This window comes from Herpailurus yagouaroundi, unplaced genomic scaffold, assembly GCF_014898765.1.
Source record: "Herpailurus yagouaroundi ecotype Mexico unplaced genomic scaffold, PumYag 164, whole genome shotgun sequence".
Lineage (NCBI taxonomy): Eukaryota > Metazoa > Chordata > Mammalia > Carnivora > Felidae > Herpailurus > Herpailurus yagouaroundi.
The window spans coordinates 4042481-4063520 of NW_024412405.1; the positions used below are offsets into that span (position 1 = coordinate 4042481).

At 43.0% G+C, this 21040-nt stretch overlaps 1 protein-coding gene across 2 annotated transcripts in view; it reads right to left on the minus strand.

Moving 5' to 3' along the window:
• The window catches only part of MYO16 (myosin XVI), a 491281-nt gene that overhangs the window by 262448 nt on the left and 207793 nt on the right, over positions 1-21040 (minus strand). For both annotated transcript variants that reach the window (XM_040487087.1, XM_040487086.1), the window contains exons 15-16: positions 18040-18157; positions 2930-3077 (exon numbers count right to left, since the gene is read on the minus strand). In XM_040487087.1, coding sequence (XP_040343021.1) covers positions 2930-3077; positions 18040-18157 — 266 coding nt within the window. The remainder of the gene's footprint in view (positions 1-2929; positions 3078-18039; positions 18158-21040) is intronic.

Genomic DNA, 21040 nt, shown 5'->3' on the forward strand with positions numbered 1-21040 from the left:
AACCGTGAGATCATGACCTGAGCCAAAGTCTGACACTTAACCAACTGAGCCACCCAGGTGCCCCTGGATGGTCTATTTAACAGATACCTCAACATCTCTGTAAAGAAAATCAGATCAGTAGATGTGATGCTAACAACAGCACTCTTCCTAATAGTCTATTTATACATCGTGATTTTTCCCATACCTGTTGGGTGCTGATTTTAAGGGGGAAACTCAGAAGGGCCACTGGTCTGTGAAAGGTCAGAAAGCTAGCAAGTTGAGATTTACACCGCCGACTGCAAATGACCCAAACAATTTCAAAAGTTATGGTCCTTGAGATACATCATTACTCCATAAAGATTAGACCCCAACCCCAATTCAAACGTCAGACAAATACCAACTCCCCGAGCCTTGCCAGCACCATAAAAGGGAGAAGACCCACGCCACAGAAACCCCACAAACAATGTGATGCACATGATGCATTGTAACTTGCAAAACGCCCTGTTTTATTAGTAAAGAACATTATGTCTGTGTTATTCTCATTGTACAAACGCCCCAACTGATATTTTTATGAATCTGGAGTGGTGGTGTGTATTTTTATTGAGGAATGTTGTTTTGTTCCCATTAGATATTTATCATACATTTTAATAAAATAACCTCTTTGTTCAGGGGAATTGAATGATTCATGATTTTGCTGACTTCTTTCCTGTTGGAGCTTCTCACAAAGGAACCCCTGACTGTTTGACTTTCTAAATAGCCTGAGTGATTCCAAACTCTCTTTTGCAAAGAGGGATGAATGCCGGGCGGACTCCCCCATAAAGGAGACCTTGTTTTCTCTCCCCCACGCCCACACGTTCGGAAAGACGGGTCCAAACCCCAGACCCAGAAGTTAAATTGTTTCTTTGAATGGTAGAAAAGATTCCGGTCCTTTACTCTTCAGTGGCTCTAAGTCCGAAATGCCAGGCACACACATGCAAATAGATACAGACAACCCCGTAAACCAATTATCTGCTGTCTACATTGACATTGTACTCGTAAGCATGATTCGGAACACAGAAATCCGTAAGACTTTTCTCCCTCGCTTCTACTCCTGAACACCTGACGTGGGGTTGCCCATCCGATGCGTTTCCTCCCAAGGACAACGTCTCCCATTAGAGACACTCAATGTAGCAAAACAAAGGCTCGTTCCAGGGAACAGGTCTTTCAGTGCTGTGGATACATGACATATTCCCTTTGGCACAAGCCTCCTTATGGTTCTGGGTTTGAGTTCCTCCTTCACGAAATGAGGAGATTTGGTAAAAAACATTTTCAGTGCCCTAGGAGCTTAACATTTCCATATATTTTTTTTTTTAAATCACTTTTACCTAGGCTACCATGCTCCAAAAGGAGTATTTTTTTTCTTTTTCTTCTGAATTTCTGTTGTTTGGGAACACAGTAAACCCCCAAAGTCCTTCAGTAAATAAAACACAATTCTGATAAGGCCTTAACTTTTTGATTACTTCTCTCCTGCTCTGCATGACCCATTGTGCCTATACTCCTGGATGTAATCTTTTCTTTTTTTTTTTTTTAATTTTTTTTTCAACGTTTATTTATTTTTGGGACAGAGAGAGACAGAGCATGAACGGGGCAGGGGCAGAGAGAGAGGGAGACACAGAATCGGAAACAGGCTCCAGGCTCTGAGCCATCAGCCCAGAGCCTGACGCGGGGCTCGAACTCACGGAGCGCGAGATCGTGACCTGGCTGAAGTCGGACGCTTAACCGACTGCGCCACCCAGGTGCCCCGTGGATGTAATATTTTCAGAGAAACTGACTGAGAGTGGTTGGTAACGTCGTGGTAAGTTAGGACAGGGCCGTTCATCCCCTTCAAGTGGCCCTGTGCCCCACTCTCAGTAACGCCTCACGGCAGTGGCCACGGCAGAGGCTGCCCCATTGTCCCTCCAATCCATTCCAGGAGCCCCGTAGACCCTATCACCCCGGAAAAGCCCCATCTCTCACACTTGGCATCTCGACCCTGCAGCCCCAGAGGCTTCTCTGCCTTCATGCCTCAACCAGCAAGCCAGGTCCTCCTCCTCAGGCATTCTTTCACTTTTCTCGCAAGGGTGCTCAAAAATTATGAAACACACGCCACTCTTCTTGAATCCAATAACAAACACGCAGTAACTCCAAGTCAGATGTTAGCAGGCACCTGAAATAAATCCGTATCTCTTTCGGAGTCTAGTGCCTCTGCCCTGTCCCAGATTTACTAGTGAGCTTGGTCGGTACGCCCAGCTCCCTCTGCTCCCTTTTGCACCTGTTTTTCTCCCCTGAACGGGGCTCACTCTGCCCACTGTTTTCTCCTCATCCGGATCCAAATCTGGACCAATCCGCATGGGGAGACACATGGGATCGGGCAGGTGGCAGAAATACCCTCAGCGTGAAGACATTCCTCAGCTCATATCTTTAGGAGTCCCTCCCCTCCATCCTGTCCTCTGACCAATGCATCTGCATTTGAACAAATGCTTTCTGCCTCCAGGGCAGCAAATGAGCTCCTCGGTTTCTGTGCCCTTTGTCTTCATCCCTTATGCAATTTCATCTGTTACTAATGAACGGTGATTGCCACATAATACTGCCCATTATTTCAAAAGACTGCCAAAGATTAGGAATGCATAACTAACGTTATATCCCAAATACCCAAAGGAACAGAAAGGTTTATATAGATGCTCACTTATTAATTCTGATCTGAAAATTGGGAAAACAGAAACACAACTTAATACGTACACAAACCTCAACACTCTAGAAAAAAAAAAAAAACTGTTGCAATCCTTTTACAGGTTGTAACCTAACAGTACCCAATTTTTCTCTTTGACCCACCCACCACTTCTCTGAAAAATCAGGAGAAAGTTTAAGACTGCTTAAATGCCACCACGACTTCAGGACGGAATTACCACGTAGAAAACATGCAGTCACTTACCGGTGTGCACATAAATTATTAAGGTGAAGCCCGTATTTTTCTTCAGCAGATAACCCATCCATCAACAAGTAGAAAATGAGAAAATTGCTCTGGCCAAGAGGCTGTGAAACAAGTCTGGATTTCTCGAGCATGTATGTATAAATTCTGGCTGGTTAAGAAAAAAAAAAGGGGGGGGGATTCTGTTAAATGGCATTACTAGTTTCATTCCCATAGATTTACACACGCTAACGAATTGCACGAGATAATAACGCAACTGTTTTCAAATACAGACCTTTTGAAAAATAGATGAGGCTTTATTTTCTAGAGCGGTTTGTAGGTTTCCAGGAAGATTAAGCAGAAAATACCAAGAGCTCCACAATACCTTCTCCCTCCTACCCAGCACACAGTGTCCCCTATCATTAACCTCTCGTGTTAGTGTAGTAAATTGGTTAGAATTGATGAGCCAATATTGATGCTTAATATTAATTAAGTATATAAATGTGTGTTGGTATTCACTCTTTGTACACTCCACCGGCGTTAAGACGTTCGTAATACCATGTTCTACCAGCACAGTAACAAACAGAGTGGTTTCACTGCCCTTAAAAGCCCATGCTCCAGTATTTATCCCTTCCTCTCTCCCTAAGACCTGATGCCCACTGCTCTTAGTACTGTCTCTACAGATTCACCTTGCCCAGAATGTCATATCGTTGGAATCATACAGTATGCAAACTTCTCAGGTTGTAATCACTTGTTTCCTTCATTCAAAGATATACATTTAAGGTTCTCTGTCTTTTCATGGCTTGAGAGCTCACTTCCTAAATCATCGGATAAGAGCCCACCCTACGAATGCACCAGCTGATTTATCCACTCACCTATTAAAGGATATCTTGGTTGCTTACGGTTTTTGCAATTACGAATAAAGCTGCTATAAACATTTGTATCCACATTATGTGTGGACATAAGTTTTCAGCTCAGTTGGGTAAATACTGAAGAGTGTGATTCCTGGATCGTATGGTAAGACTATGTTTAGCTTTGTAAAATATCACCAAACTGTCTTCCAAAGTGGCCATGCCATTTTGCATTCCCACAAGCAATTAATCAGAGTTCCTGGTGCTCCACGTCCTTGCCAGTATTTGGCATTGTCAGTGTTTTGAATTTTAGACATTCTAATGTGTTTGCAGTGGTATTTCATTTTTGTTTTAATTCACGTTTCCTACATGACCTATAATGTGGAGCATCTTTTCATTTTTGTATTTTCCAGTTGTGTACCTTCTTTCATGAGGTGTCCAGATATTCTATTTTGTAAATTGGGTTGTTTTCTTATTGCCGAGTATTAAGTGTTCATTGCATGTTTTAGTTAGCAGTCCGTTATCAGATGTGTTTTTCTTGTTTTGCAAATATTTACCTCTATCTGTGGCTCATCCTTTCATTCTCTTAGTGGTGTCTTTCATAGGACAGTCATTTTTAATTTTAATGAAGTCCAGCTTATCAATTATTTATTTCACGGATTGCTGTTTTTAGTGTTATATGAAAAACTCATTGCCAAAACCAAGGTCACCTACAATTTCTCTTATGTTATTGTTTAAAAAGTTTTATACTTTTTTTTAAAGTTTATTTATTTTGAGAGAGAGAGAGAGAGAGAGAGCAAGTTGGGGAGGGGCAGAGAGAGAGGGAGAGAGAGAGAATCCCAAGCAGGCTCCACACCATCAGTGCAGAGCCTGATGTGGGGGTAGAACTCAACAAACAGCAAGATCATGACCTGAGCCAAAGTCGGATGCTTAACCAACTGAGCCACTCAGGAGTTCCTGTAGTTTTGTTTTTACATTTAGATTTATGATCCCTTTCAAGTCATTTTTTTTTTTGCATGAGGAAGTCCTGCTATTTTAGTATAATGTGTTGAAAGAATTGTCATTTCTCTATCAAACTTTGCTCTTTGTCAAAGATCAGTTAACTATATTTACCTGGGTCTACCTGGGCTCTCTATTCTGTTCCATTGATCTACTGGTCTGTTCTTTCACCAGTACCACGCTGTCTTGGTTCCTGCCACTTTAGAGTAAGTCTTGAATTTGGGTAGCACCAATCCTCCAACTTTGTTCTTCTTTTTAAACGTTGTGTTGGCTTTTCTGGATCTTTTAACTCTCCACATAAATTTTATGTCAATACCCACAAAGTAACCTGCTGGGATTTCTATTAGGATTGTACTGAATCTATAGATCATATTGGGGAAAACTGACATTTTAACAATATCGAACCTTCCTATCTGCAAACATTGAATATCTTTCCATCTATTTATATCTTCTTTGATTTTTTTCATCAGGGTTTTTATAGTGTTCCTCACAAAGATCTTGTAAATATTTTGTTAGATTTATAGCTAAGTGTTTTATTTTTTGGTAGTGGTGGAAATAATATTGTGTTTTTAATGTCAAATTCCAATTGTTCATTGCTGATATTTGGAAAGCAATTGACTTTTGTATATTAAGCATGCGTCCTACAACATTGCTATAATGGCTTACTAGTTCCAGGAAATTTTTGTTGCTGATTCTTTCCAATTTTCTACAGAGATAATCATGTCATCTGTTAACAAAGACAGTTTCATTTCTTTCTTTCCAATCTGTGTATATTTTTTCTTGTCTTATTGCATTAGCTAGGGCTTCCAGTACAATGTTGAAAGCAAGTGATGAGAGGAGACATTCTTATTTTGTTCTTGACCCAACACAGAACTTTCATGCACAAATACGATCTGAAACAAGACATGTCCCTGGGTATAACAAAGGCACCAAAGTAAGTTTTAGAACTTTCTTCATTAATGTCTTACAATTAGAAAGCACAAGTCATATTGCTATGGTATATATAAACAGATACTGATTATAAAGAGCTCTGCTATAGACCCTAGCAAGTGTTACTATCAACCAGATCAGAAGTATATACAGCTACACTATACAAAGACCAGATACATAGACAATAGTGTCTCACTGCCGAAAATCGTGGAAGAAACCCACTGTAGCAAAGGCAAATATAACTTGAATTTATGCGGGTACAATTTGATATACAGAAAGTATACTGGGCAAATTTCAACATCTATATCAAAATTATAAAAAGGAGCCAAACGATGGTTTATAGCTTAGGGGTAAAATAATGAAACAGATGCTTCAATAATAAAGTTTCCTTCCCAGTTAAGGAGGAAGACAGGTGATGTGTCTATAAAAGCACATGCCCAGTTTGAAGAGTGTCTAGCCATCTGCCTAGTTCATTGTGACCTCACATGTCCAGTAGCAAAATACCTAATATTCATTATTTGGAGCTTCTGCTGCTAAAGATTACAAAAATACAAACAAAAACAACCCACATCACAAAAACATGTTGTTGGACAATGGTGGGAGAACGCAGCATGGAGATCACAATCCCGATTTTGCTTCCAGACAGGACTGGCAATACAGAAGCTACTGTCAATCAACACTTATGGCTGGGGCGCCTGGGTGGCTCAGTCAGTTAAGTGTCCGACTTCAGCTCAGGTCATGATCTCGCGGTTCGCGAGTTTGAGCCCCATATCAGGGTTTTGCCGACAGCTCGGAGCCTGGAACCTGCTTTGGATTATGTGTCTCCCTCTCTCTCTGGCCCTCCCCTGCTCATGCTCGCGCGCGCGCTCTCTCTCTCTCTCTCTCTCTCAAAAATAAAATTAAAAGATAAACATTAAAAAAAATTTAAAAAACATTTATGGCTATATGTTTGGCAGGCTCAAACTTGTAGTTTTTCTGAACTATTCTTTTTATTGGAATTTAGGTTTATTCTTATCATTATGAATGGTCAGTAAACAATGAAGCATTTCAATTTCAAATGCACCCATGAATTCTTGTAGTTTTCCACTTTGAAGTAAAGATTCGTGGTCAATAATTGTTTTGGATCAAAAGGTGACAGTTGTTGGGGAGTCAAATGGATATAGTTATTTCCTACATTTGAACTAGAAACATCATCTTGTATAATGAATCTGCGTATAATTATTCTAGAGTCCAGCCTCTAAAAGTAAAAAAAAAAAAAAAAAAAAAATGTGAGGTCTCCTGATTTTGGTTTTATATAGCAAATCTACTTGAACCAATGGAAAGACTATTACGTGCTTTCCCTCTGGTAAAGTTCAGTTAAGTGGCCCATTCAGCCTGTCATAATGGTTATAAATGCAAAAAGAAGAAAAACCCCTCAAAATCAGTACTTCTTATTAAGAAAAGTTGTCTTATTAGAAACCTTTTAGAAAAGTTGTCGTAAGTGCATAAAGGCTCTTTCAAAATATCCCTTTAATTAGTTGCCGGAAGGTGATGCTAAAATTAGAACAGGGAAGTGTTGTTTCTTTTCCATTTCTCTTGGAGTATTAAATCAGGTGATAATTTCAAGAAGAGATCTTCATTACTACACTTTATTTCCTCTCTTTTTTCCCTCTCTTAAATTATTTGCTAAGAACATTTTCCACTTAACATTAGCAATATTAACTCTGCTCAAGAGGATATTTTTAAAAATCTGTGCATGTAAGGAATAAGCTTCTATAGTTGTTCCTTTCCATTATTTTTTAGTCATCAACTACAGGAATATCAGAGGCCATGGAGTACTGGCCATCACGCTTCTGCTTCTGTATTCAGAGAAAAGGGTGACCCTACGCCCATTTGTCCCAGCCAACATCCAAGCTTCGTTTAGAGGAGCATTCAAAACTAATCAAATTCCACCTCACAGAGTGATTTCAATACCTTTAATCTAAATTCAAAAACAGCGTAATTAGCAATCATCCCAGTTAGCTCATCTCCCGCAGAGAATAAAATTGCTGTGGGTTAGCAGGATTCTGATCGGTAGGATTTTGAGAAAAAAGTATCTTAAAAGAGGCCCTTAGTTAGAAGAAAACACAAAACAACCAAAAATTCTAATTTCTCTGAGACTCTCATATTCTTCCAAATGGAGAAAATGTCAGCCTTTTGTTGTGTCTGAAGTGACACTAAAATAATGGAAGGAAAACAATAGGTGTGGAGTTAACGGGGTTTGGCTCATTCATATAAACGTCCACACACAGAAAAAGACTTCCTGCTAATTGGTTTTTTGACTTCTCAAGACCTGTATGTTTTAAAAGATATTTTATTTCAGGAACATTCCTGACTAAAATACACCTGTGATCCTCTGTCTTACCAGAAATCTATATATGAATATGTTTCTCAGAAAGTTCTGGCACAAATGTAGATGTTTGTTGATTACATATGACATAGTACTCAGTAAGATAGTTTATAGAGCTATGCCAACTTCTGTTCAATTATAAAAGAAAATGGAGGAAATAAATATCCTCTCCTTCAAAAAAGACAAATGCCTGCCCTCGATGCCCTTCCCACTGACTTCCAGAAACTTCCAGCACTCACTGTCACCATGCCCCGCCCTTCTAGTTATAAATCATGACCAGTTAGGATCTCTTCCCAGAGGCATATCATGTCTTCATGGCCATCATGTCTTCAATTACAGGTCACCGAAAGCACACTCTTGCTTGATTAAAATATCCAAATATTCTCTCTTTCCTGAGAAACGCTTATGCGTTTCTTTTGACTTCATTATTCAAGGTTAATACAAGGGGTGGTATTAAGGAAAGGTGCCTCAACTAGGAGCCCAAGTGTGGCTCCTGGTCCTGACTCTGGCTTTGTCAATTTTCACGTTTCTCTTTACCCCACGGATGTGGGGACGAGGAGGTATAAAGGTCCTGGGCTTCCTGTGGCCTCCAAGAGGAAAGGACTGCTATTCCATGCACCTGTGGTGTAGCAGGCTCTGTGCTGGGGCTTTTCAGACGGTGCCTCATTGAAATTCTCTCGGAGGCCTTGTCACGTTGAAACCCAAGTGGCTGATCACCACTAAAAGATGCTGCTCCTCAACGGAGCTAAGATCACCTAAAGCACTCTGAAACTTCTAAAAGAATGTCCAGTTGACAGGACAAGCCTAAGGCTCAGTTATGATGCTAATAACAAAGATGGAGACGGTCTTCTGGTTCGTTTTCCGAAGGACACAAGAAAAGCCCTAACAGACTGTCCATTTCATTGGTTTCAACTGTAAGTTTACAAGTTTCCCAAGCAGATACTATGGCCCTGGAATATATATTGGGAGACATTTCTGATTGTTAGAAAATTTGTTTCCATTTTTTTAACCTTTATTTATTATTAGAGAGAGAGAGAGAGAGCGCACAGGGATGGGGTAGGGGCAGAGAGACAGAGAGAGACAGAGCCCCAAGCAAGTGCCGTGCTCTCAGCACAGAGCCCAACTCGGGGCTCAATCCCTCAAACCGTGAGATCAGACCTGAGCTGAAACCAAGAGGCAGACGCTTAACCCACTGAGCCCCCCAGGAGTCCCGATTTCGGTTTCTACTGATGTGGATGTGGGTGTCTTCAGGATGCAGGCAAGACAGGAGCCAAATGCACTTTATGCCGCACATGTGGACTCTGAGTCCCCCCCCCCACCCCCCCGCAGACCCTTCCCCAATCCCTACAGGATGGAGTGGGCACTAAGAAGGAGAACGTGGTTCCATTCTTACCGGACACAAACTGTCCTTATGAAGAAAAACAATCTCTAATTAAAAAAGAGCCAGAGTTAAGTGTTGGTAACTTCTGCTATCGATTTACGTTCTCAATAATACGCATTCTCTGTGGTCATGAATGAGTTCATGCGGCCTTCACACCACGTCCTCCCTGAAAGGAGGAACATAGCCGCTGCTTCATTTTATTGGCTCTTTACATCCATTCCTTAGATTCATCGACCCAACAAAAGTCAGGGACTGCCCACTCAGCCCGACAGACCAGAGCAGTGCCACCAACAGGCTCATATCCCAACAGGAGACACAGACAGCAACCAACCAGACAGACCAGGAAAAGGACACTTCCAGATATCGACAGGTGCTATGAAAGAAATGAGGAAAGAGCCAGATCCACAGTGAACAGAGCTGGGATCCAGTGGACACATTAGAAAGAGAGTTTGGGGAAGAAGAAGTGACCCGAAAGGATACCAGTGCAGTAAGAATTGCCTGCACTTTCCAGGAGAGGGAAGTATCCCCATCCCCTAGGCAGCAAAGAGGAGAAACTAAGCCGTGGCCTCACCACCAAGGAACTTAAATAGTCCAGTGAGGCTGGAGGATGTGAATGGGGTGGGAGGACCCGGACACAGGGGGCCCCGTGGGCTGTCCTCTGAGAGCCCCGAGTCCAGTCCTGGACTTGACGTTTGATGAGACCAGAGAGGGGCTACGCAGATTCAGAGGGAAATGGCTGAGGCCTCCTCGCAGCCTGACGGTAATGGCTGATTTCAATTTCCACTGAGCCACAAAGTGGGCTATCTTCTTAATTCACATTTATGCATTTAAATGAGGCAGTGACTTAGAAAAAAAGAAAAACGAGGCTGAAAACCACAAAGCGGGCTGGCTTTGTGTCTTTAGGAGGGACGGGTGTTCTAAACAAGGTTAAATTGAGAAAACATGGGGACAAAGAACCTCGGTGGGGACACCCAGGCAGTAGAAGCCAGAGTGGAAAGGCTCTCTGCTCACTGACAAGCAGGAAGTTACCACTGCGGAGCCACCAAAGGCCACCAGGATGGGAGACCATCTGGGCAACAGCTCCGGGCCCGGAGAGACGGCCGGGAATACCAAGGTGGGTGTCAGAAGTGGGGCGACGCAGGAACAAGCCAGCATATCTCACTTCTATGACAGCGACTCACCTGCGCGCACAGACCGGGGTGTTCTGGGAGAGCCTGAATATATCGCAACTCGCAAACAGTCATATTGGTTTGTGCTGGGTTATAAATGACCAAATGACAGGATAGGTGAAGCGGGTTGAAACTATTGGCAAAACGGGAAGAGGCAGACTTTATGGGGAGCTACAGCACATCAAAGCGAAATCAGACCACGTGTTGCAAAGAAAACGTTAATTTATACGAAGCATGCAGAAGAAAGCACTAGAGATAGGTAAAAGCTTATTTCAAATGAAATCACAACAGAAAAATAATTTGCCTGAATTTCAATGTAATAAGGCTTAAACATTTTAAAAAACAGAAAATGCAGACGAAACCACAACAGAAAAATAATTTGCCTGAATTTCAATGTAATAAGGCTTAAACATTTTAACATTTATTTATTTCTGAGACAGAGAGAGACAGAGCATGAACGGGGGAGGGGCAGAGAGAGAGGGAGACACAGAATCTGAAACAGGCTCCAGGCTCTGAGCTGTCAGCACAGAGCCCGATGCGGGGCTCGAACCCACGGACCGTGAGATCATGACCTGAGCTGAAGTCGGACGCTTAACCGACCGAGCCACCCAGGCGCCCCAAGGCTTAAACATTTTAAAAAAGATAAAAAACAGACGAAATCACTACAGAAAAATAATTTGCCTGAATTTCAATGTAATAAGGCTTAAAAATTAAAAAAAAGAGAAAAAGCAGACCTCAGGAGTCTCCAAAGTTTCCAAGTTTAAGCTCATACTCCTCTTATTAGACAGCCTGATACTTTGCAAACCACAGCTTGTTTTGTTATCCTGATGAGTGTGCAATTCCACAAGGAAGCCGTTAGGAAATGCACCAGAATCCCGTGTTTCCTGGGATGTGTGAACTTCCAAAAGCCTTCCCGTCAGCGTTTACCCATCAGCATCCTCCTCAATCGTGAATGTCCCAGAGGAAGAGACCACCTCATCACCCAAGGAAGCATCTGCTGGGTAGATAGGTTTGCCCGGGACAGGTGGACCGTTTCGGCTTTGCATGTCTAGTTGCCGAAGGAGGTCTGAGCCTGCGAGCTGGGCTCCAATGCGTCACCTGTAGCAGGGACCTGGCGCACAGCCCACTGACTGAGCTGAGCGCAGGGGTGTGGTGGCGCTCACCCAGCTCCCCACCGCGGTCTCAGCTCTGCCTGCCCTTTCCACGGTGACCAGCAGTGACCGCAAACCGTTCATAGCCTCCATGGGAACCTTAGAAACGTTCAACTTCACAAGGAGATTCTCTCTAATTAAGTGAAACAAAGCTGGGGACACCTAGGGGGAGCTCAGTGTGTTAAGTGTCTGATTCTTGGTTCCGACTCAGGTCATGATCTCACGGTTCGTGGGTTTGAGCCCTGAGTCGGGCTCTGGGCTGACAGCCCAGAGCCTGCTTGGGATTTTCTCTCTCTCTCTCTCTCTCTCTCCCTCCCCCCCCCCCCCCCCCCCCCCCCCCGCTCGCTTGCTCTCTCTCTCAAAAAATAAATAAACATTTTTTTAAAAAGTGAAACAATGCTGAAAGGAACACAGGAGAGAATGGTCTGGTGTCTAATTTTATAGTTGGGGAAAGACGGTAAGGACACTCACCCCATGTGCACACACAGATCCAGCCTGGAGCCCCCTGCACTGTGCCAAGTGGCCCCACTGAAGAATGCTGTGTGCTTTGTGACCTGTACTTCCAAATATGCCAGAGGTCTGTATCACATCTTTTAAAATGTTTGTTTACTTATTTTGAGAGACACAGAGGTAGGGGGGAGCGGGGGAAAGAGAGAGAGAGAGAGAGAGAGAGAGAGAGAGAGAGAGAGAGAATCCCGAGGAGGCTCCAAGGGCAGCTCAGAGCCCAACGTGGGGCTCAATCCCACGAACCGTGAGATCATGATGTGAGCCGAAATCAAGAGTCAGATGGTCAACCAACTGACCCACCCAGGTGCCCAGGTATCGTGTAATTTTGAAGATTTATAAACCAGAAAATGATCCACTGGGGAAAAGATTGAAAGGATACCTTATCATATGTCAAAAGATGGCACATATTTTAAAATGAATGGCAACTTTAAAAGTTGCCCTAAAAAATCTTTAAAAGACCCTAAAAAAAGACCAGCTATGATCTTGATCATGAGAGAAAAGCTGGGAATATGGCATCAATATATTCTCCACCATTATTTTCATTGGTGCCTTTGAACCTCACACCCGGAAAACCTCTCGGCACTCTTGAATGAAAAATATAAATCATTAGGGATTCAGCAACTACCTCAGGTCCCAAGTGAAAGGTACTGGATGAGTGAAAACAAACCATCACTGACAAAGTTTTCCCAATATTTGTACGTTACATCCTTACCTATGGGACGATGGTAAGAGGTTTTACACATCACTTCGTCCCAAGCATGCTGATGCATATACCAGGGAACCCAGAATAATTGTATTGTTAAATAAGTAATCAGACGGGAGAAAATATTGGGCTGAAAACCAGACCACAATGCTATTTATTAATTAAATCTTCTTCAAAACAAGGAACATTCCCTACTTTTCTATAGCTGGTGTTTCATAAAACTAAGCATCATACTTTCTGACATATACACACACACACACACACACACACACACACACACACACACTCCCGATTAGGGAGCTGGCATTAAACTACAAAAGCATGGGGCGACTGGGTGGCTCAGTCCGGCTCAGGTCATGTTCTCACAGTTCATGGGTTCAAGCCCCACACTGGGCTCTGTGCTGACAGCTCACAGCCTGGAGCCTGCTTTGGATTCTGTCTCTGTCTCTCTCTTCCCCTCCCCTGCTCACGCTCTCTCTCTCTCAAAAATAAACATTAAAAAATTAAAAAAAATTAAACTAGAAGCAATAGATCAATGAAGGAAACATGCAACGTTCACCCCACCTTAAAATTTGTGAGATAATGCTCCCTGTCCAATAAAACCCTCACCATTCTTTTAGAAATGTTGATAATTTAAGGGAACCCAGACTACCATAAAGTACAAAATCAACCTGTAACCTACATTTATTTGACCTAGTTTGAGGTGCAATAACCTTACTCAAATTTGATTTACTATTTTAGTGAACACTTAAAATTCAGAAGGCTTTTCCAGGGAACCCATTTGAATAATTCAGCTCTCTTTAAAATGTGTGTAAAGTAGTTTCAATTAATATGTCTTTTATTTTTCTTTCCGAAAAGGAGTCTGGATAACAGATGTAATTGTTCAAAGGTATCACACCGGCTAGTAGCTTCTTCAAGTGCTTGGTGCCTCCTGTTTGGAGGTAACAATGAGGTTCCTTTTTTTTTAAGTTTATTTATTTATCTTGAGAGAGAGAGTGTGTGTGAGCAGGAGAGGGGCAGACAGAGAAGGAGAGAAAGAGAGAATCCCAAGCAAGCTCTGCACTGTCCGCACAGACCCTGGTTCGGGGCTTGATCTCACAGACCATGAACTCGTGACCCGAGCCAAAATCAAGAGTCGGGAGCTTAACCGACTAAGCCACCCAGGCGCTCCAACCATGAGGTTCGTAACCTGAAAATCAGTTTAAGAAGTAAAGACAACATAACGGGCCCCCTCTAAGGGGGTCTGGATTGTGCCCCACAGACGATACGCCTATGTCCTAACCCCAGGACTCGGGGACATGACCTTGCCTGAAAGCGGGGCACCTGTCAATAGTCTTCAAGTTCAGGTGAGGTCCTGCTGGAGGGCACGGTGCTTCCAGACTGGCACGGCCCCCACTGTCTTGCACGTCCTGCTTCATTCAGGTACATGTTCTGCTGGTCTCCGTGGTCTACACTTTCTAGTTTACAAATAAGCCTTAGAGAGTCTCCGTGACTCGATCAAGGTCATAGGGGCAGTGCTAAGGTTGGACCTAAGACCCAGGACTTCTGGAGTCTGAGCTCAGTGTGGAAACATCAGCTGCATGGGCTCTTTGGGGTCCGCGGCCCCTTTACAGTTCTTACTACTTCTTACCCCCCCCATAGAGTTAGTTAGAGTTAGAGTTACTCCCCTAGAATCAGCCAGCCCTTCATCCCTTTATTCTCTTGCCATTTATTGAACATTAATTCCACCAGACACTGTGCTGGACCCTGGAGATACAGCAGGGAACGCAGATTTACACTCTGGTGGGGAAGAGAGGCAGGCAGATAGGTCTTAGCTCCTCGACTATCCTGCAAGCCTTCAGCGGCAGGACCCAGTCGAATTTACTTCTGAACTAACAACACAGCAGTATGGACACCTACATGTCCAATAAAACATCAAATAGACTTTTTTAGAAAAGACGAAATCGTATTGGAGCAGCACAGGTCCCGCTTCATGAAGACTGGTGTTTATCAGGGGAAGAGGAGAGAGGCGGGGCCAGAGCGCCTGTGACCAGCCAGGCAGAGACCGGGGAGTTGGGAGCCAGGAGCCAGCAAACACCAAGATCTGGCAGGAACCGTCAGCGGCTGGCCAAGGCGAGGAAGGACTGACTCCTAGCGACATCCGAGAGAGTACCATCCCGCGGATCCCAGACGTCCGTTCGAAGTCACCGAGCCTGTCATGTTTTGTTAGAGTGGGTCCTGCATGGCCAAGCGCTCTACAGAACCCCTTCCATGCTGACAGGCACCAGGAGACGACACACACTATGAAGTCACTCCTCGGGGTGCCAGAACCCTGCTCATCAGTTAGCAGGTGCTTCGTGGGCAGGCTCTAGAACGTGCAGAATCAGGCGGTGTCTCTAGAACACCGTCGCCCAGGTCCCCTCGAGACTGACTGTTGGGAGCTCTGGAGGGGTCTGCGCCTTCCCCTCCTGGAGCACCCCCAGCGTGGGGCGAGAAGGTGGGGTGCATCACGAGGAAGGCGGGTGGGAGGGCCTCGTGATCAGGAAACGTACTTCCTCTCTGTCACATCCACCAACTCTGCGGAGCTCGCATACAGACCTGTGTTCTCCAGACCCTCTCCACCTGGTAGCAGATAGCTGAAGGCACTTGGCCACGCTTCCCGAGACTTCTCCTTTTCAGTCTTGCATTTCTTCACGTGCGCCCCAGAGGGCTTGAACGTTGTCTTCCGAGGCACATCCTCTGCACACATGGCTCACCGTTCCCCTTCCACACAGGGAACAAGGAGCTGAGCTCTCTCTGCCCGCTCCGAGCCTCCCTGCTCCTTGTCAGGCAGTCTCAGCCGGCACTGGCCCTGTTTGTCTAGCAGTACGTGTTGTGTTCTTAAAATCAATCAAAAAGGAACATAGAACCAGCAGAACAATCATTCTGCCAGATTTTTAAAGGAACAGAGCAGGAAGCTACCAGACTAACAAGCTGGGGCTACAGGGAGCAAATCAAGGATGCTAATGAGAAGTGGATGAGTGGGAAAACAAAACGGGGGTGCACAGAGGTGGGGGTGCACCTCCTTCCACGGAGGTCCAGCCTGCTGCTTTCCCAAGGGGCACCACACCAGGCACCATTCTGCCGAAGGCACCCCACGTCTGCACGCGCAGTCCTGCACCATGCAGAGGACTTTTGGGTCAGGGAGAGCCCTGATTCCCCCTGTGAATCACACTCCGGCCACGTCACGGCTGCCTCCAAGAAGCCATGAGAGTGGTACCGTGGATGTGACGATGCTGGAGCATCCTGGGGCCCCGCTAACATGCGGCCGGTTAGTGCACTGCAGCGGTCCTGCTTCCCCTGCACATGCGCATATATATAGAATGATCTTCTAAACTAACACTCCCGAAGGGGACATATTAGATTCCAGCCAGAAAAAAAAAAAAAAAAAAAAAGTCAACAAAATTAGCAGTGGGAAACACCTGCAAAAGCCCCTTAGTGCCTCTCTGCTTTGGTAAGGGGAATGCTGAATCCAGAAAACACAAGGTCATGGGAGTGATGTCCAGACAAGTGGTTTCTCCTCCAAGGCCCATGTGCATAAAAGCATGGCCAGCTCGACTCAGGCTGGAAGAAATGCCTCTCAAACTTGGGTGTTCATACGCACTACTGGGAATCTTGTTAAATACAGAGCCCCAGTCCGTAGGCCTGTGTTTACGACGAGCTCCCAAGTACCCTGGAGTCACACATGGAGTGGACAGGGGCCTCCCGCAGCACCGGGGACTTCCTCCACCCCTAGCTCCAACCGCTGGGCCCCAAAAGCTCAGGGTTTACGCTCAGAATTGAAGAGGTCAGGCCGGGGGGCAGGGGGACACTCTCACTGCAGTGTGATAAAACCAAGACCTGAAAACCAGACTTTGAGGCTCAAGATATTTCTTGGCTGAGGTCTTCCTCAAATGGTGGACCTTCAAATATAGCTCTTTGTCACAGATTTTTCAAGACATAACATTCCTATTGCAGAACTGAAGCTGCTAACTTCAACATCTAAAGTTATCTTTTGTTACGTCTTTTATACATTTTTTTCTTACCAAATTTCATTTACTAATAATGGATTTTGGCACTTACTGCAAAATGCAGGCTTTTTCTTTCTTTTTAAAAAATGTTTATTTTTGAGAGAGAGAGAGACAGAGCACAAGCAGGGGAGGGGCAGAGAGAGAGGGAGACCCAGAATCCGAAGCAGGCTCCAGGCTCCGAGCTGTCAGCACAGAGCCCGACGCGGGGCTCAAACCCAGGAAAGGCGAGATCATGACCTGAGCCGAAGTCGGAGGCTTAACCGACTGAGCCCCCCAGATGCCCGAGGTTTTTGTTTCTAAGTCATGGTCCAAACCAACTTTTGTTTCTTGAAGCATACTTGAAAACACCAAATAGGACTGATCTCTTTCTAAAATGATTACACTTAGCAATTAATTGGTTGCTAACGGCTGTTATTAATGTTTCTACAATACTTGATTCTTCCAAGTGCATGGGCTCCCCACCTACAATTCCCTTAATTTGCCTGGATAATCTGTTTTCATTAGAAAACTGTAACATCTCAGGTGAATTCTAAATTAGTTTAATTTTAAATAAGGGCTTTTCATCAAGTACACATTAAATATTGAAGCCAAAAAATAAATAGTGTTCTTTGGCTTTAGTTGGGTGCTTATTTTGATGTTTTGATTTAATCCACTCATTTTAAAATTATGCATTCACTTTTATTTAAAATAGACTTCAGTGTCTGTTTTATGAAGGAATTATTTACTCCAGTCATAATTTATTGTAATTGGGTGTGTGAGTCATTTCTGTGTTCAACAATTATGATCCATTTCAGCTGTTTCTCGTTGGGTTCCCGATTAGATAGTTTACACAAGAATCATCTTGAAAAAGTTCCCCTCACATTTCTGATATCCCTCAATTCACAAGAAGTTTTGAACTCATAACCTGACATCTCAGGTGTGCAGATAGCCACACACACGCACGCACACACATGTGCACGCACACGCACACTGTTGTCACCATGCCTGGAGTTTCTCTGCCCCCTGCTGGCAGCTCCTGAGATCTGCCTTTGTTAATGTTCTACTTACCTCCTGTTAGGTGTTTTCTCCTCTCGCAGAATTGTAGTTCAAAATACTTTATGAAACAACTGGACAGATCATTCAGAGTTGTCCTGGCGTGCCCAAAGGCTTCCAAGATGCATATGACCTGCAGAAAAATGGAAACATTTACTGAGCAACTTGTTTTTAAAAATAAAACAGGAATAGTAGCAAAGATCCAGGAATGGTCCATCATCCAGGAGGTTCTCTGTTGTTGGTATGATACCGTGTTGAATTTTTAAAGTCACTCTTTCTTCAACTGCAAACTACTGCCTCCTTCTGTCTCAGAATGTAGCTAATGTTAAGAAGGTAATGATACACAGAGGATTTCATTTGGCTTTGCTATCTCTTCACACACACATAATCAACTCAACACATGTTATTTGAGCTTTGAGACTTAATAAAACAGTAGAAATGCTTTTGTGGTTTTTGAGGGAAGGAATTGGATTTAATATTGGTTCTTTTAAAACCAACAAATTAGGGGTGCCTAGCTGGCTCAGTTGTTTAAGTGTCTGACTTCAGCTCAGGTCATGATCTCACAGTTCACGAGTTCAAGCCCCATGTCGGCTCTGTGCTGACAGCTCAGAGCCTGGAGCCTGCTTGGGATTCTGTGTCTCCCTCTCTCTGCCCCTCCCCTTCTCTCTCTCTCTCTCTCTCCCCCAAAAATGAATAAACTTAAAAAAAATTTTAATGCTGTTAACAAAGATCTTCAGATCAACCCTAACATCTGAAATTCTTAACATGTTTCCTTAAACCTTGGCTATAGGAAAATAAAACACCATTTCTTCTCGCAATTGATTGTGTCTATGATAATGATGATGACCAAGTAATCCTCTAAAAAGTATGAAAATTTGGAAGTTTCAAAGGCATTTTTCTGTATCTTTCAAGTCATGGATGTTAAAAGCAGTTTCTGCATCAGCCGTATGAAGGAGCACACTAATTGATACATTACTTTATTGATACAGGGGGTTCTTATAGTTTCTGGTGATTGTATTTTTTGAGAATTGTATTCTAAGTTTAAAAAAACCCAACTTTACTGCTACTTTTTAACTTTCTGAATGCTGATCTACTAATGCATTCGGTTCACCTGGAAGCATTTCATATACTGAAAAATTATAAAATAATACTTTGAGCCTAATCACAAATCCAAAGTGCTAAAAGTTGTGGTAATAGTAAAATCTTCCAAAATATCTACCAAATATTGAACTTTTGGAGGAAATATGTTGATTTCGGTCTCTTAGTAATAACCTAGTTTTAAAGATCGTAACAGTTAATTGATAGTAGTGATGCCAGAAATGTATTCTGAAAAATAATCTGAAATGGTATTTATAAAGGCCCTGTTTTGTTTTGTTTGCTGCTTTTCCAGTAATTCAATATTAAACAAGCATATCATGGAATTGATAGTGTAAGTAAATCGCATTTTCAACATGTATGTTATATCTAGTTTCTCTTCAGATTGAATAAATCTTTCACCCCTTACATTAAATAATTATTTAAAAATTCATAAAGAGGGTTAAAATGAATTTTTAAAAGTATTCTGGATTGTAGTTATTTTGGTGCTATAACTGAAAATAAACTGCTTTTTTGGTATTCTTACAGAGACATAAAAGATAATAACATTTGCCCAAACAGGAAATACAAGGTAATGGTTCAATACACGTTCTTTGTAGTAACAAGTAGATGTGTCCACATTTCACCTCTGCTAATGATAAATTATATGACATTAAGCAAGTTTCACGAACTCCCAAGAACTGCATTTTCCTTTATTCCACCACAGGAATAACTCCTTCAGTGCTTATCAAGGTCGGGTATACAAAGTTCTCAGCATTCAACAAATAACAAAGATAATTTTATTTTTGTTGATAGTAGTAGAAAACATTCATTTTGTGCCAAGAATTATCCTAAAGTTTTATATATATAACATGTAATATATAATATAAACAAAGTTATATATAAAATTATGTATACCGTATACATGCACACATACAGGTACACATGTATGTTTATGCAGATATTTCTTTTAATGCTTATAACTATTGTCTCGGGGCGCCCGGGTGGCTCAGTTGGTTAAGTGTCCACCTTCAGCTCAGGTCAGGGTCTCACAGTTCTTGAGTTCGAGCCCTGCGTCGGGCTCTGTGCTGACAGCTCAGGGCCTGGAGCCTGCTTCAGATTCTGTGTCCCCCTCTCTTTCTGTCCCTCCCCGACTTGTGCTCTGTCTTTCTTGCTCTCAAAAATAAATAAAACATACCAAAAAAAAAAAAAAATCTAGTGTCTCCATTTTATATAAAAGGACATTGAGAGATTAAGTAACTTCCCCAAGGTTCAGAGATTACAGATAGTGGAGCTGGAATTCGAACCCAGGCAATGTCTCTGCAAAATCAGCATGCTTAATCAGTGCATCACCAGGCTATGAGTGCTGGAATAACAATAAGGGAATATAAGGCATAATGTTATATAAATCTAAAACTATTGAACAAAATGCAAAAGCTCTTATGGCAATCTTTCATTGTGTGCTGTTGGTCCATAATTCAAGCCTAAGATATTATTGGTTACACTGAAAAAAAAATTTTTTTTTTATTCTCAAGTTAGTTAACATGGAGTCTTGTCTTGGCTTCAGGAGTAGAAGCCAGTGATTCATCAGTTAAATACGACACCCAGTGCTCATCCCAACAAGTGCCCTCCTTAATGCCTGTCACCCACTTAGCCCATCCCCCACCCCTTCCCCTCCAGGAACCCTTGGTTTGTTCTCTGTATTTAAGAGCTTCCTATGGTTTGCCTCCCTCCCTGTTTTTATCTTGTTTTTTCCTTCCCTTCCGCTATGTTCTTCTGTTTAGTTTCTCAGTTTCCACATGAGTGAAAACATAGGATACCTGTCCTTCTCTGACTGACTTATTTCACTTAGCATAATACCCTCCAGTTCTATCCACGTCCTTGGAAGTGGCACGATTTCATTCTTTTTCATCCCTGAGGAGTAAATAACGATTTTATCTTC